Source organism: Pleuronectes platessa, chromosome 13 (genome assembly GCF_947347685.1).
Source record: "Pleuronectes platessa chromosome 13, fPlePla1.1, whole genome shotgun sequence".
Classification (NCBI taxonomy): Eukaryota; Metazoa; Chordata; class Actinopteri; order Pleuronectiformes; family Pleuronectidae; genus Pleuronectes; species Pleuronectes platessa.
The window spans coordinates 11005719-11019280 of NC_070638.1; the positions used below are offsets into that span (position 1 = coordinate 11005719).

General features: G+C 41.7%; 2 protein-coding genes across 2 annotated transcripts; one reads left to right on the top strand and one right to left on the bottom strand.

The window, feature by feature from the left end:
• Positions 1-967: 967 nt before the first annotated feature.
• On the top strand, positions 968-7901 carry bokb (BCL2 family apoptosis regulator BOK b). Its single transcript, XM_053438802.1, has 5 exons — positions 968-1628; positions 2011-2341; positions 3603-3731; positions 6169-6332; positions 6885-7901. Exons 2-5 carry the CDS (start codon positions 2119-2121, stop codon positions 7008-7010), a joined length of 642 nt encoding a protein of 213 aa, XP_053294777.1. The 5' UTR covers positions 968-1628; positions 2011-2118; the 3' UTR covers positions 7011-7901.
• A 1251-nt stretch (positions 7902-9152) lies between these two features.
• Positions 9153-11811, bottom strand: LOC128454114 (peroxynitrite isomerase THAP4). The gene is made up of 5 exons (XM_053437338.1): positions 11729-11811; positions 11036-11192; positions 10613-10722; positions 10052-10155; positions 9153-9729 (listed from the first exon to the last, which is right to left on the bottom strand). The coding sequence occupies exons 1-5, from the start codon at positions 11751-11753 to the stop codon at positions 9613-9615; spliced, it is 513 nt and encodes a 170-aa protein (XP_053293313.1). The 5' UTR covers positions 11754-11811; the 3' UTR covers positions 9153-9612.
• Between the last annotated feature and the right edge of the window lie 1751 nt (positions 11812-13562).

A 13562-nucleotide genomic window follows, 5' to 3' on the forward strand; every position in this document is an offset into this window, starting at 1 on the left:
GTGAATCCTGTTTCAAATTGGGGCAGGTTTTGTTATTTTTAGTCGCACTTTCACACAATCTCACCCATTGCAGTGACATCACACTGTTGTGAGATTTCATGTTTTGTTATTTAATCTTGTATTGGTGTGTAGTGTATTCTTATAGAAAATGACAATTATAATGCACAAACTGTATCTTCATTCTGAGATTATTCTAGTCTATTCCAATCTATTGTTGAAGGTATTACTATTTCTAAAAGTTATTTCAGCCTGAACTTTGGCCTGGACTGAATCGCAGTGTATTTTGTGGCCCTTTCTTCCTTTGATACGTCTTGCGCTCAGACACAAATGCCGTTGTGGTGCTGCTAGCAGTAGGTGTTTGATATTTAGTAATGTAACAGTATTCATTTGTACAGAAAAGCTTATATATCCTTTGTAAAATTAATCCTCTTGATGTTCCCAGGGATGAAGTAATGGGAGTGAGTAACAGTGACACCAAGCGGTCAAGCAGTTGATGTAACATTTGCAATGAATAAAAAGCATTCATTCAAACAATAGAAATCGGTAATAATAGGTTAAGACAAATACAATTATTTTGCCAGTACCCGTCATTTTTTTTGTATATATATGAATAAATAAATAAATAAAAATAAAATTAGAGCCAACTTTACCAAATTGTATTTTAAAAAACGAAACAGCATGAAATAAAACCTAAGGAACTTCCAATAAACTTTAATTGGACCATATTGTGTTTTTACATAAGTGGAAACAAATAAAACAAAATAAAGTGAAACCTATGGAAGTCCCAAAGAATTTAACTTGACCATATTGTTTTTTCACATCGTAAGAAGCCCAGTAAACTATGTGGTCAGTGCAGCGTAGGACATCTATATATATCTGTCCTGCATGGGATTAAAAGTGCGCCTCTTTTGGCCTGAGCAGGAACACTTACATAAACATTGTCTGGAGATCAGCAGCAGGTATATGACACACCTGCACCATCAGGAGAACCCCGTCTGTGGCCTCGGGTCAGTTTGATTCACACCTCTGACCACTGACTCCAAGTTTAAAGCTAAACGTTTGAGACTTTTACGCACAAGATTCGAAACAGATTGATGGAATATTTTTATAAGGACATTACATAACACTACATCCGGTCAGAGATTCACAGCAGAGGCGTAATAATCTGCCCGGTATTTGTTGAATGAAAACGAGGGTGCAGTTGTTTTGTGTCTCTTTATGCGCCGTGCGTTCTTCTCCTCGTTGAGTTGCATGGAGCGGTGCGTCAGAACCCTCCCCTCCCGGGCGCTCCCTGTGCTGCAAAACCAACTCGTCCTTTGAGCGCCAATGGGAAGGTGGCACAACAGGTAGGCGTCCTCTAACTAGCTGCTTCTCACGGATCAGTCAACCGGTGCTTTTCGGCAAAACGAGTGGACCGAGCAGCCCACGAGCTTCCGAGAACCCGAGGCCCAACTTTACGCAGTGGTTTCCCCAAAGTGCCTGGAGCGGCGGCTGCTTGAGAGGAGACGAGTCCCAGAGAGCCGGTGTGAGATGTTTCCTGATTAATCAATTGGGGATCAATCACTGGAAGACTCGCACATTTGTGACATCAGGCGCGTGGGCATCTTTCTGTGCATACTATGTAAAAGGTAAGCGTCTTTTTCTCACTGCGCACAAACACATTGGTCATGAAATCAAATGTTCCACTCGGTTTATTTTAGATTAAACACTGGCAACAAGTCTGGTAAATCAGGGTTGGTCTGTTGGTGCCTTAGCAACACAAACATTTATATTGTTATCTTGTGGTATCAGTGCTTGTTGCATAATCCAAAGAACTGCAGCAATATCTTGTTTATCCCGGCATGTGACTCACAACAATAACGCCTCCATTATATTCTTACATAAGTTTCCGCTCTATTTTAGACGCTTTTATTGTTTCTCTTCATCTTAGAGGAAAATCAAGATAAAATGGTATAAATCATAACAAGTTCTCTCTAGATGCCTCTAAATAAGCCTGTTTCTTTCCTGCAGCTGCCAAATCGTCTCCTCCAATAACCGTGCTGGGGATAAAGACTCACTGAGACACAGCGGACAAAGAGGTCAGACATCCCTTCTGACCCTGATCATCTGCAGCAGGACATGGAGGTCCTGCGGAGGTCTTCTGTGTTCGCCGCAGAGGTCCTGGACGTGTTTGACCGCTCGCTGACAGAGAAGGAGGTGGTGTCTCAGTCCAAAGCCCTGTGCAGGGACTACATCTTGTCCAGGCTCAACCACAACGGCCTGGGATGGTCCGAGTCCGAACTCAACCTCTCTCCCTCAAATGCGGCGCTCGCCGAGGTTTCTCTGGTCCTGCTCTGCCTTGGTAAGAGAAACCTGATGGCCTCTCAACTCTCAAGAAGCAGAATGTCTAAACTATTCCAGCAACATGTTTATTCATTCAAGGGCTGTGGTTGTCATCTCCTGTTGACCCTGACTTATAGCCCAAGTACCATAAAGGGGCCAAATAATTTATAATATGCTTTGTTTAAGTTTTGATTATTTGAAAATATTTACAGCCTCACCTGAAGTTATAAAACCATGGCTTGTACTTAACTTACAGCTGGACATAAACATAATGTCAATATTACTCTTTTTTAATGCCTGTAAATCTAGAGTTTTGGCCAATCTTTACCATTTCACACTATGAACACATGGTGGTCCCATCATGATGTAAATAAAGGTCATGAACATGGTGGTGGCTTTTAAAACTCCTGTTAACAAGTAAACTGACAAATGAACAGACCTGAAACATACCCCTCTATGTGGTTTAATAAAATAATATGAGCAGTCGATATGCTAGAATAAGAACAATCTTGTATTTGAGATTATGTCTACATTTTCAAGGGAAAATGTTGAAGACTAACTGTTAAAGAATGGATACTTTACAGTTTAACCTAAAACTTTTATCACAAAATTTAGAGAGCTTGAATCGTTCAAATGTATTCATAAATCCCCATTTCTCTTTACTGCATTGTTTATTCTGTGAAATTACAGTTTGTCATATCTGTTAATATAAACGCAGATACCGATGTGTCTGTGAAACGCTCGGCTCGGCTGATAAAAGTGATAAACGACACACTGCTCCTTAACAAGCAATCAACAATATCTCGTGTGTCTTCAGCTGAAAGCCAACATGAGCTCACAGTTGTCATGGCTATATGATAATTAATGTTGGGCCTAAGAGCAGAGATGCTGCGTTCTTATCGACTTTCAGAACACAGTATAGACCGAGGACTTCCATCACTAAGCTTTCATTGATAATTGATTCATACAAATAAAGGATAGGAACCCAACTGACTTCCACATAATGTAGCTCTATTGTTGTGTGCTGTTTACTTCAAACTGTGATAAGTCCGAAGCCAATGATAAGAGGAGGATTATGTCAGAGTTTGTGAGAACCGGGTGATTACATCCGGACGACTTGACACATTTCAGACGCCAGCTGAACTCCTCAGTGTCTCTGTAAAGACAGAGACGTTTAAGTTATTGGTTTGAGCCGAATCTGTGTGTTTGCTTCGGTCTCTCGTTGGTTCAGAATGGCCGTGTGTTCTTTTCTCACTCTGTGCTCTCCCTCTGTTACCCAGGCGACGAGCTGGAGTGCATACAGCCCTCTTTGTACAGGCACGTGGCGCGGCAGCTCAACATCTCGGTCGCCATGGAGAGCATGGTTTCGGATGCCTTTATCGGCGTGGCGACGGAGATCTTCGCGACAGGTACACGGTTGTTCTGAGCCGAGAGTGTCGACGATGACTTTGCAAGTTACGAGCTGGGCGTGTGGGTCAGCAGGAGTGTCTGAGCTCAAACACTCTGGTGTAGAGAGTATCAATTATTGGTTATTGATTTGTGCTCTGTGTATAAAAGGTGTTGACTTGCTGTGAAGATATTCTGCCTGTACTTGGAAGTCCAAATACACATCAAATAAGTTTTTCTCAAAGATGGTTTCTCTCATATTTACACTCTGATCACACTGATGAAGTTCTCATATTTCCAGCATGTTTGCATTTAATTGGCTTATTTGTTGCTGTAACCGACTCAACTGGTCGAAGGTCGTCCATCTTTATGTACAGCCTATGGTCATTACTCATTCGCTCATTCACTACTCTCAATAGTTTACAGTACAGTTGGCAGTAAATTGAGATTCTTTAGAATTTTTTTGTCATTACTGCAAGACTGTAAATTGCACATTCTGCTAAGTGTACTTTTTTTATACGGTTAAACTAAGTGATATATTATATGTTGATCAGAAGTTTTCATCTAATATCTGTACTGGAACTGGCCCCCCACTAAATCAATCGGGCTCTAGTATAAAGTATACCCCACCTTAAATATCATGGATTGTCTTTCATACATTTTTTACCAGTTGGTCTCAGGAGAGGCTCCAGAGGGTTTTCTTCAGTTGTCTTGGCAAATGATCTGCTCAGAGCAGCAAAGACATTTCGAAATGAAAAACTACTGACTTTAGAGCGTCTGCATAAGCCTTTGGGGGAGATTGGTCTGTTCGCATCGCAGTGACCAACTCAAATCTGTCTCTATTCTAGGAAAGATCAAAACAGGCTGGTTTAAATGTGAATTTCCAGCCTGTGTTCTTACTAAATTTGCGCTTATTTCGACGTCACACGTGTTTAATTTTGGGAAACGGCGTGGGAGTCTTTCTGAAGAACAACAAACTGGTGAACCCAATCTGCCCCAGCCTTCTCGGACAAGTGGAAACCTGGATATAAATAGAATAAGTTATGAAAGTTTGTTTTTCCTGCCGTTCTTTTTTCCAGCTTTGTGGTATTTGCTATCAGCATGCCAAGTGCTTAACATGAATTTGGAAACCAGCAAGATGTGGAATCCGACTGCATATCATCACCACTTTTCGTGGAGCAGCCATCTGCACTGCGGTCTCCCTCAGTAAAATCAACATTGCTCGACGCCTGTCCATCCATCTTCACCCGCCTCCCATCTGTGTTCTCTCTTTCCGTCCTCCTCTCCTCCAGCTTTATCCGTGACAATCTTGTCTCTATTCCTGGCCTGCTTCTCCGTAGGGAGCGAGACGTGACGTGCTCTGACAGCTTTCATGGACCGTTATCTCATTTAAGCTCGCTCAGGGCTCTATCCCCTTATAGCCCCGGTCAGACGCTCTAGCCCAGCTCGGAGTTACAGCCATGACAAAGCAAGCAGAACCTATAGGGAGCTAATGCCATTACACCCTGAACTGCATCACAGACGGTCATTATAACAATCCCTGCTGCCCTGGAAACTGTACATAGAAGTGGCCGGATGTCCTTGATTATCAGAGTCATTGTTTTGTAAGACGTAAACTTGGCCTAATTCAGCTTTACGAATCTCATTTTCCCCAGAGAGATGAAGACAAAAGTATTTTTCTGAACCCGTCGACCTCCCCACGCCTGAAATGTCCTCAGTGCTTCACCCACCTCAATGCAAAGGCAGCACAGTCTGGCCCACTTAATTTACAGCTGGCGTGTGACGCAGTTAGGTGTGTTTATCAGCCACCTTAACTCAAATGTTTGTTGACTTACACCTCATGTTTACAATTTATTTCAGTGCAAGGTCCACCAACGGCCCCACAGGCCTCCTGTCAGGTCCCAGACAATGAGCACACCTCAGAGGAGATGGATGTTAAACCAGGCGTTGCCTAGGAAAGGAATGTTTATGAATACATACGGCGGTTTATTGTTTCCAGTCATGGCCTGCATTTAAATATTAAATTGTTTTTATAAAACAAAGTTGTCTTGTGGGAGCTCATAGTCTGTATAAAACTATTTGCCTTCTTTTCCTCACTCTTGTTAAGGGTCAAGGGCAGAGGGTGCTGATCCAAATTGGGATTTCTGAATATGGGCTTTAAAAATACAATTTGATTGATTTAAAGATGGACGACATGACAGCTCCCCAAATCCCAAGCATCTTGATTGCCCCCTGGTGGCTGTCTGCAGTATAGGCCATAAATCCGTGCTGATCTAAAAAACAGCAGTTAAGCTGCGCTGCCACTGGCAAGTGCTGTTTTTAGAGCGGCAAAAAATAAGGGATTTCTACACCATTCTGCACAGACAGGCTCAAACAATACAATAGTTAGTGTGGTATGAATGAGTGTGTCAGCGTGTGACTTAAATACTAACCCATCGCTGTCTATTTGTCTTCCTGAAGGTATAACATGGGGTAAGGTGGTATCCATGTTTGCAGTGGCTGGAGCTCTGGCAGTGGACTGTGTCAGACAAGGACGTGGGACCAACGTACAAATCATAGTGGACAGTCTGGGACAGTTTGTCCGCAAGTTCCTGGTTCCTTGGTTGAAGAGACGCGGAGGATGGGTAAGTGACAGCTGCTGGACATGCTGATAATCATGAGCTGTGCTTTGGAGGAGGCTGTTTTCCTTTTCCTTTTTAGATTTGAGAGAATTTTCCCATTTGAGTCGAGGAGAGATGGTTTCCCAGGTACAGCATATTATCTCTTTAAATAATGCTGCATTAGCATTGTTTTTAAAAGGCATTGTGGACAAACCCAAAATTGGCTGTGACATTTTAGAAAACAAGGGGTAAAGCACTGCTTGCTTCTGGTCTCTGACTACATTATGAGTCAGTTTGACTATTATGACTAAATTATGTTTATCTGCTTCGTGGATCAGAGCTCAGTTTGCTTTCAGAAGCAATAGAGAGGAGTTCTGCCAAATCTGATTTCATCCTCTCCACGGTCTCTTTCTATTGGTTGAGCTGATGCAATGATGTGCATTATATATACGATTAAGAGTATACACATATATTTGTTTGTATTGTATAGTTGTGTGTGTGCGTAATGTAATCAGATTCATATATGGCCTTATTTTTTATTTACATAAATCCTCCTTGTCCTCCTTTTTTTTCCAGGCAGAGCTCACAAAATGTGTAGTAAAGAAAGAACTCATTCCTGAACAGCCGTGGTTGTCGTCTGTCGTCGAGTCCCTGAAGTACTTCCTCACCACGATGTACGTCTATATCATGAAGGAGCCATGAACAATCGAGACGGAGCGCACAGGAGCCAGGGTGTGATTTGGAGAGTGAGATCTCAGACTTATCAACAAAAAGATGGTTACTGTGCTCGATGGGGACTCGGCCCGCCCGCAGATATCGGTCTGTTGCTGAAGGGCCACCAGCAAATGTTTCATCAGCATCATGTCCGTGTCGTCTCGGGGGTCCGATGGGTGTGCAGGTGATTACCCTTCATCCAAAGAGTAGTCACCGTGATATTTAAGGGCATAAACGGAAAGGTACAAGTGTGTCTCACTTCGCCTCCTTAGTATATTTTCACTCTGCTCACACCTGTGCAGTAAACCAGGCTTCTCCTATGTTGTGACTGTGATGTTCAGTGAGCTGCTGTGGGAGGCTGTTCATACTCCTGAGGTAAACAGTTGTATGTTGTGATGTCAAGTTTTGCTCAGGATATTACATTAAGCCGGACGCCTGTCAAGTAATGAAAGTGGATGATCAGCGGGCTGAGTCTCAGGGTGTTTTCACTCAGAAGAGCAATATCAGGTGGTATCAAATGCACTTTTGTACTTGATGAAAGCACAGTGGGTCTCTTTCCTGCTATGACCCAACATGGTGTGACCTGGTGCAGTTTTAGACACGATTCATCCAGAAATGTCAGGTCTCTTTGTGCCCATTTCTGGCCGAGGAGTGATACATACTGACTGCACATGTTTTGGCCGGTATTCATTTTCTTTTTAATCTGTAAATAGTTTATTTATGATTTTATATTTTTATTAAAGTTTAAAGAGACGATTGTATAGCTCATTGGAATGATTGTGTGATCTGCCTGCTGGTAATTACTGTGTTAACTTATAAATGTGTCTGAAAGTTTTTTTTATTTTAATCCACAATAAACTTAAATCTTCAGACATGAAATTGCTGCTGAAATTTTTTTTATATTTTATCCATCTGGATTAATGCCGACCCTTTTCCCTTTGGGGATTTGACGATCAACAAATTAAACAATAGACTGATCAAGATGGATCTCAGAAGTGAAGCCAAAGCACATTTGTCACCTAGTGGCTGGTTAGAGTATGGGTCATAAATATGGTTGCAAAGAGGCGGAAAATTTCCGGAAACTTTCAAGAAACTTTCCATGGGAAGTTATGCTCGGGAATTTGGGGAGTTTTAAAAAACAAATAAGCGCAAATTGTACGCTGAGCAATAAAACGTCATTCAAAACTCTATTTTAAAGATGTATGCAATGCACTGCACGTGGAATTTCATCCCTGCACTGTGCATTCTTCCATCACATGCACAAATACTTCCCAGCATCCTGCACAGTACAGGGCTATTGAAGCCACACTACTGCATTAGCCCAAGGACTAGTAAGGTAAGTTTTGATATTATTGGGAAAATATATTAGCATGCCGATTGAGGATTGTCCATCTGTTCATCTAGCCTATTTCTATTAAACTATCCATCAATTGTAAAATATTAAGACTATTCCAATTGTTTAGCTATCTATATCTATGGCAGTGCATTAGTGTTTTTTACAAGCTTTTTTCTCATCTTATTCTACAGAAAAATGCCACGTGCACTCATGTGTTGGAGCATTTCACCGCAGCCAATGTAGAAGGAACTTAAGTTTAAAGAGCCGATTCTATTGCTCTTTTGAATGATGTGAGATATGCCTGAAAGTTTTAATCCACAATAAACTTAAATCTTCAGACATGGACTTGCTGATTATTTTATCCATCTGAATTTATGTCCGTCACGATCAACAAAATAACAGTACACTGTATATAAAGCTGGATCCCAGAAGTGAAGCCAAAGCGCATCGGTCACCTGGTGACTGGTTAGAGTCTGGGTCATAAACCCAGACTCAACAAGTCAAGTACACGTCAAATAAATTTCTCAAGGATGGACCACACTAATGTTTGTTCAAGTTGAAACATTTCCAGTCCGGTTTTAAAGAGTTATTCAGTGCTATAAATTAAGAGAGTGGAAACGTCATGATTGACAGCTGGTACTGACACGATTTTGTCGGGCGTGTGCATCGGTAGAACCTTGCTTCCTAGATTTGCGCCATCCCTATCACACAGTCTCTTTTTAATGAGTCCAGTAGGAGTCTTGGTTGATTCTGACCTGTGATGTAAATAAATAAAAAAAAGAGGGAATTTGAACTTTCAGTTTTAGACAAAGACTTTATTGAAAATGACATTATAAAATCCACAAGGACAGAGGAAGAAGTACATAGAAAGTAAAACTAACCCTAACCAAACATAACAGTGACTCAAGAAGCACAGCAGTTATTTTAGCTGTCAAACTTATAATAGTGCAATGATATGAACAAATTATACCCTCCTCAATATCATCCTTCATAAGCTTTCGAACTCAAAGATCAAATATCTGACAGTTAATAGCAACATAACTCCAAACAAAAAGTATAGTTTCCCAAACGAGGCCATTAAATACAACTTACATCTGTCCCAAAGCCATGCCTAAACCATTACTGGATAATATAGAGGTTTACATTTTTATCCGACACATCTGATTATTGAGCAAGCCTTTTTTTTTTTACAGCAACATTTGTCATTCCAGACAAAGTTATTATTATGCAGGAGAAGCCTGCCTGCGTGATGATTCAAGATGGCCGACGGTAGATGACGTGCAAGTGCTGCTTCAGAGGCTGGTTGTCTGTTTCCATGGAAACAGTCTGCTCCAGCCTTCCATCTGATCTGAGCTGAAACTCTCTGGAAATCTGGAAGAAGTGAAAAGAGAGGGTGAGGTCACATGACTCCTATGAGGTCACAGTGACCTTTGACCACAGAAATCTAATCAGTTAATGTTTGACTCCAATGGAATGTTTGCACCACATTTGAAGAAATTCTATCATTGCGTTCTTGGGATATTGTGTTCACAAGAATGAGACCGACTGCCCCACTGCCTTAAGCCAAAGCATGATAATTTACAGAAAAAGCTCTGTTGCTTTTTTGTGGTAAAATATGACAGATTTGAATTTAATAAACGAGGGACGTAAATGATGAAGAGTGAAGCCTGGTCATAAAGAATCAGACGTTTACCTGCTTGACTTTTGGCGTCTTAGCAAAAGAGATTCTGGCCAGAGAGTCGGTCTTCAGGCTCAGCTGCTTCCCAGTCAGCTCCCCCTCCTCAATCTCCATTAGACCTTCACAACACAGCAGTCAATACAGGTGAGTGTGTGTTTGAGACAACAAAATTAAGTTAGCCATTTCCAAATGTGACATAATATAGACAACTGTGCGAAATAAATCTTACTCTGGGAACAATCAAATTCCATTTATCTAAGCATGAAGTTTTATAATTTATGTTTGACTCAGTTTTTAAAACAATCTATATCTTAAGGCAATAATAATGAGAACACTTTACTCACATGCACAACTTAATACAGCAGTAGAAAGACATAGAAACTGAAACACTGCAAATTATAAACCTGACTAAGTCATGTTCCCATCTTTATGTGGAACATTGCATTACATTGATTCTCTTAGGAAGGAGTCAGAACGCCCAGCATTCAAGGGATTACTGGAAATTCAATGACAAGTGGGGACTTTGCAAATAAAAAGGATACAACCAGGGACTAAATCTATAAATTGTAATTATACCTGAGTTTTGTGCGATGATGAACGCCACTCTGTTGGTTCCTGGCTGCATTCGAATGAAGCCACACTCCTGGTGCAGTGGCATTTTAGACTCTGCTTCGAACGCATTGAACCTGTCAACACAGTGTGGATCAAGCTTAAGTTTCCCTGTTGGATATTGGAGATGAACTCTGGTTTAATGACTTCTAGGTCCTAATAACTGATTTACAGTTCGGCATTACTCTTCAACTTGCTGGGCCTGAATCTGGCAATTTAGGCTCTGACTCTCAGGCAGTTATACATTTCACACAGGAGATGGTACCCTCTCACCACAGTTACAAACAGATATTCAGGGTCAAGAGTGGGAATGAAGGCAACACCAGTCTGCCTACTCAATGTGTTGCATGGTGTTGCTTTTTAAGTCTGATTGCTCCCATGTTAACCTACATGAAGATTATTATTGGTTGTCCCACATGGCTGAAGTGCAGGGTCTCTGTGTAGCGGAAAGGCTCTATGGAAGGAAAGCTGCCTTCTCCAGGCTCATCTGACTCCCAGGCACCCAGTAGCCAGTCTATGGGGAGGAGGCCTGGGTTCAACTCCGGTGCTGGTAAAACACAAAATAAGCTCAGTTACTTCATGAAAACACAGACACACAATTCACCTGAACGAGCTCTGATCACAGTGTGTGACTCTGAGCGAGTGAGGGGTGCGGGGGCGGAGCCCCGGGTCCTCTGTGTCCGCTGTGTGGGAGCACAAACACACTCTTCTGGTATTTCGTGACGGCATGATACGATGATTTAAAAAAATGAACGTGATGTTCACTCACGGTCATCATATGAAAAGTGAATCGTTAAGTTCAGCATTCTCGAAAAACATGCGCAACATGCACAGCACTGTACAGGGAGCCACTGCAGAGGGCCTGAAGAGCCACGCGGCTCTCTTCAGGCCTACAGGTTCTCTTCACTTCTTTCGTTATGACCGCAGGGTGGACCGTAAACGCACCACGGTGAGTTCGAGTTGTACGTACAAAGCAACAACACACTGACTTCAGCTACAACTGTGGGACGTTAATTCCAGTGTGCGCGACTCTGCAGCAGGTGACATTTCAAACAAGCTGAAGATTAAAATGGAACAACTTACCGCCGTGATAAACAGGACACGACATCTCTGATGTAAACAGGAAGGACTGAACAACCAAACAGGACCCAACACAAAGTGTAATGTCCTTCAATCAGACTGCGACGTGTTGAAGTGACGTTTATATAGGCGCACAGCAGGGAATTGTGGGAAATATAATTAGGGCCTAAGAAGCATAAAAAAAGGCAAGAGTAACATTTAAGTAACATTTCTACATATAGTGTAGAGTGGAAGAAGTATTCAGATCATTTACTCGAATTAAAGTAATTAAAGTTAACTTTGTGTCCTTAGCACCTTTCAAGGGGATAAGGTCAGAACTATGAGAAAGCACATGCTTAAAAAGTGTCTTTAGCAGAGATTTAAGAGAGGATAAGGAGTTTGCGTGACTCTTTTCCTCAAAAGTCCCAGTCACCTCTGGTCCTCAGCTGGAACTGTGGAGTGACAGGTTGGGTCTTTACTCAGAAGGACTGGTCAAAAGATCTGCAGTGTAGTTCGATGCAAGTCCAGAACAGGCCTTAAAAGTCAGCAATCTAAACTTTAGATTAATTCTAAAATATACTGGAATTCAGCAAAGAGAAACTAGATTTGGTGAAAAGTGTGGCTGCTGCATTTTGGACGAGCTGTAATTTATGTAGATTGTCAGCTCTGGCAGGTGAAGAGAGGAAAAAGTATCTCTACCCCTAAAAAATACTGCTCGATGGGGACTCGGCCCGCCCGCAGATATCGGTCTGTTGCTGAAGGGCTCCCAGCAAATGTTTCATCAGCATCATGTTCGTGTTGTCTCGGGGGTCCGATGGGTGTGCAGGTGATCACCCTTCATCCAAAGAGTAGTCATCGTGATATTTAAGGGCATAAATGGAAAGGTACAAGTGTGTCTCACTTCGCCTCCTTAGTATATTTTCACTCTGCTCACACCTGTGCAGTAAACCAGGCTTCTCCTATGTTGTGACTGTGATGTTCAGTGAGCTGCTGTGGGAGGCTGTTCATACTCCTGAGGTCAACAGTTGTATGTTGTGATGTCAAGTTTTGCTCAGGATATTACATTAAGCCGGACGCCTGTCAAGTAATGGAAGTGGATGCTCAGCGGGCTGAGTCTCAGGGTGTTTTCACTCAGAAGAGCAATATCAGGTGGTATCAAATGCACTTTTGTACTTGATGAAAGCACAGGGGGTCTCTTTCCTGCTATGACCCAACATGGTGTGACCTGGTGCAGTTTTAGACACGATTCATCCAGAAATGTCAGGTCTCTTTGTGCCCATTTCTGGCCGAAGAGTGGAGGAGTGATACATACTGACTGCACATGTTTTGGCTGGTATTCATTTACTTTTTAATCTGTAAATAGGTTATTTATGATTTTATATTTTTATTATAGTTTAGAGAACCGATTCTATAGCTCTTTGGAATGATTGTGTGATATGCCTGATGGTTGTTTGTGTTATCTTATGTGTCTGAGTTTTTTTGATTAATCAACAATAAACTTAAATCTTCAGACATAAAATTGCTGCTGATTATTTTTTTATTGATATTTTATCTATCTGAATTCATGCCGACCCTTTTCCCTTTGGGGATTTGACGATCCACAAATTAAACAATAGACTGATAAAGATGGATCTCAGAAGTGAAGCCAAAGCGCATTTGTCACCTAGTGGCTGGTTAGAGTCTGGGTCATAAACCCAGACTCCTCCAAGTTAACGGATGGGACATTGACCAAATTAAAAAGTCAAAGTAAACGTCAAATAAGTTCCCAAGGATGGATCACACTGATGTTTGTTGAAGTTCAAATTTTTCCATTCAGGATTTAAATAGTTATTCAGTGCTATAAATGAAATGAGTTGAA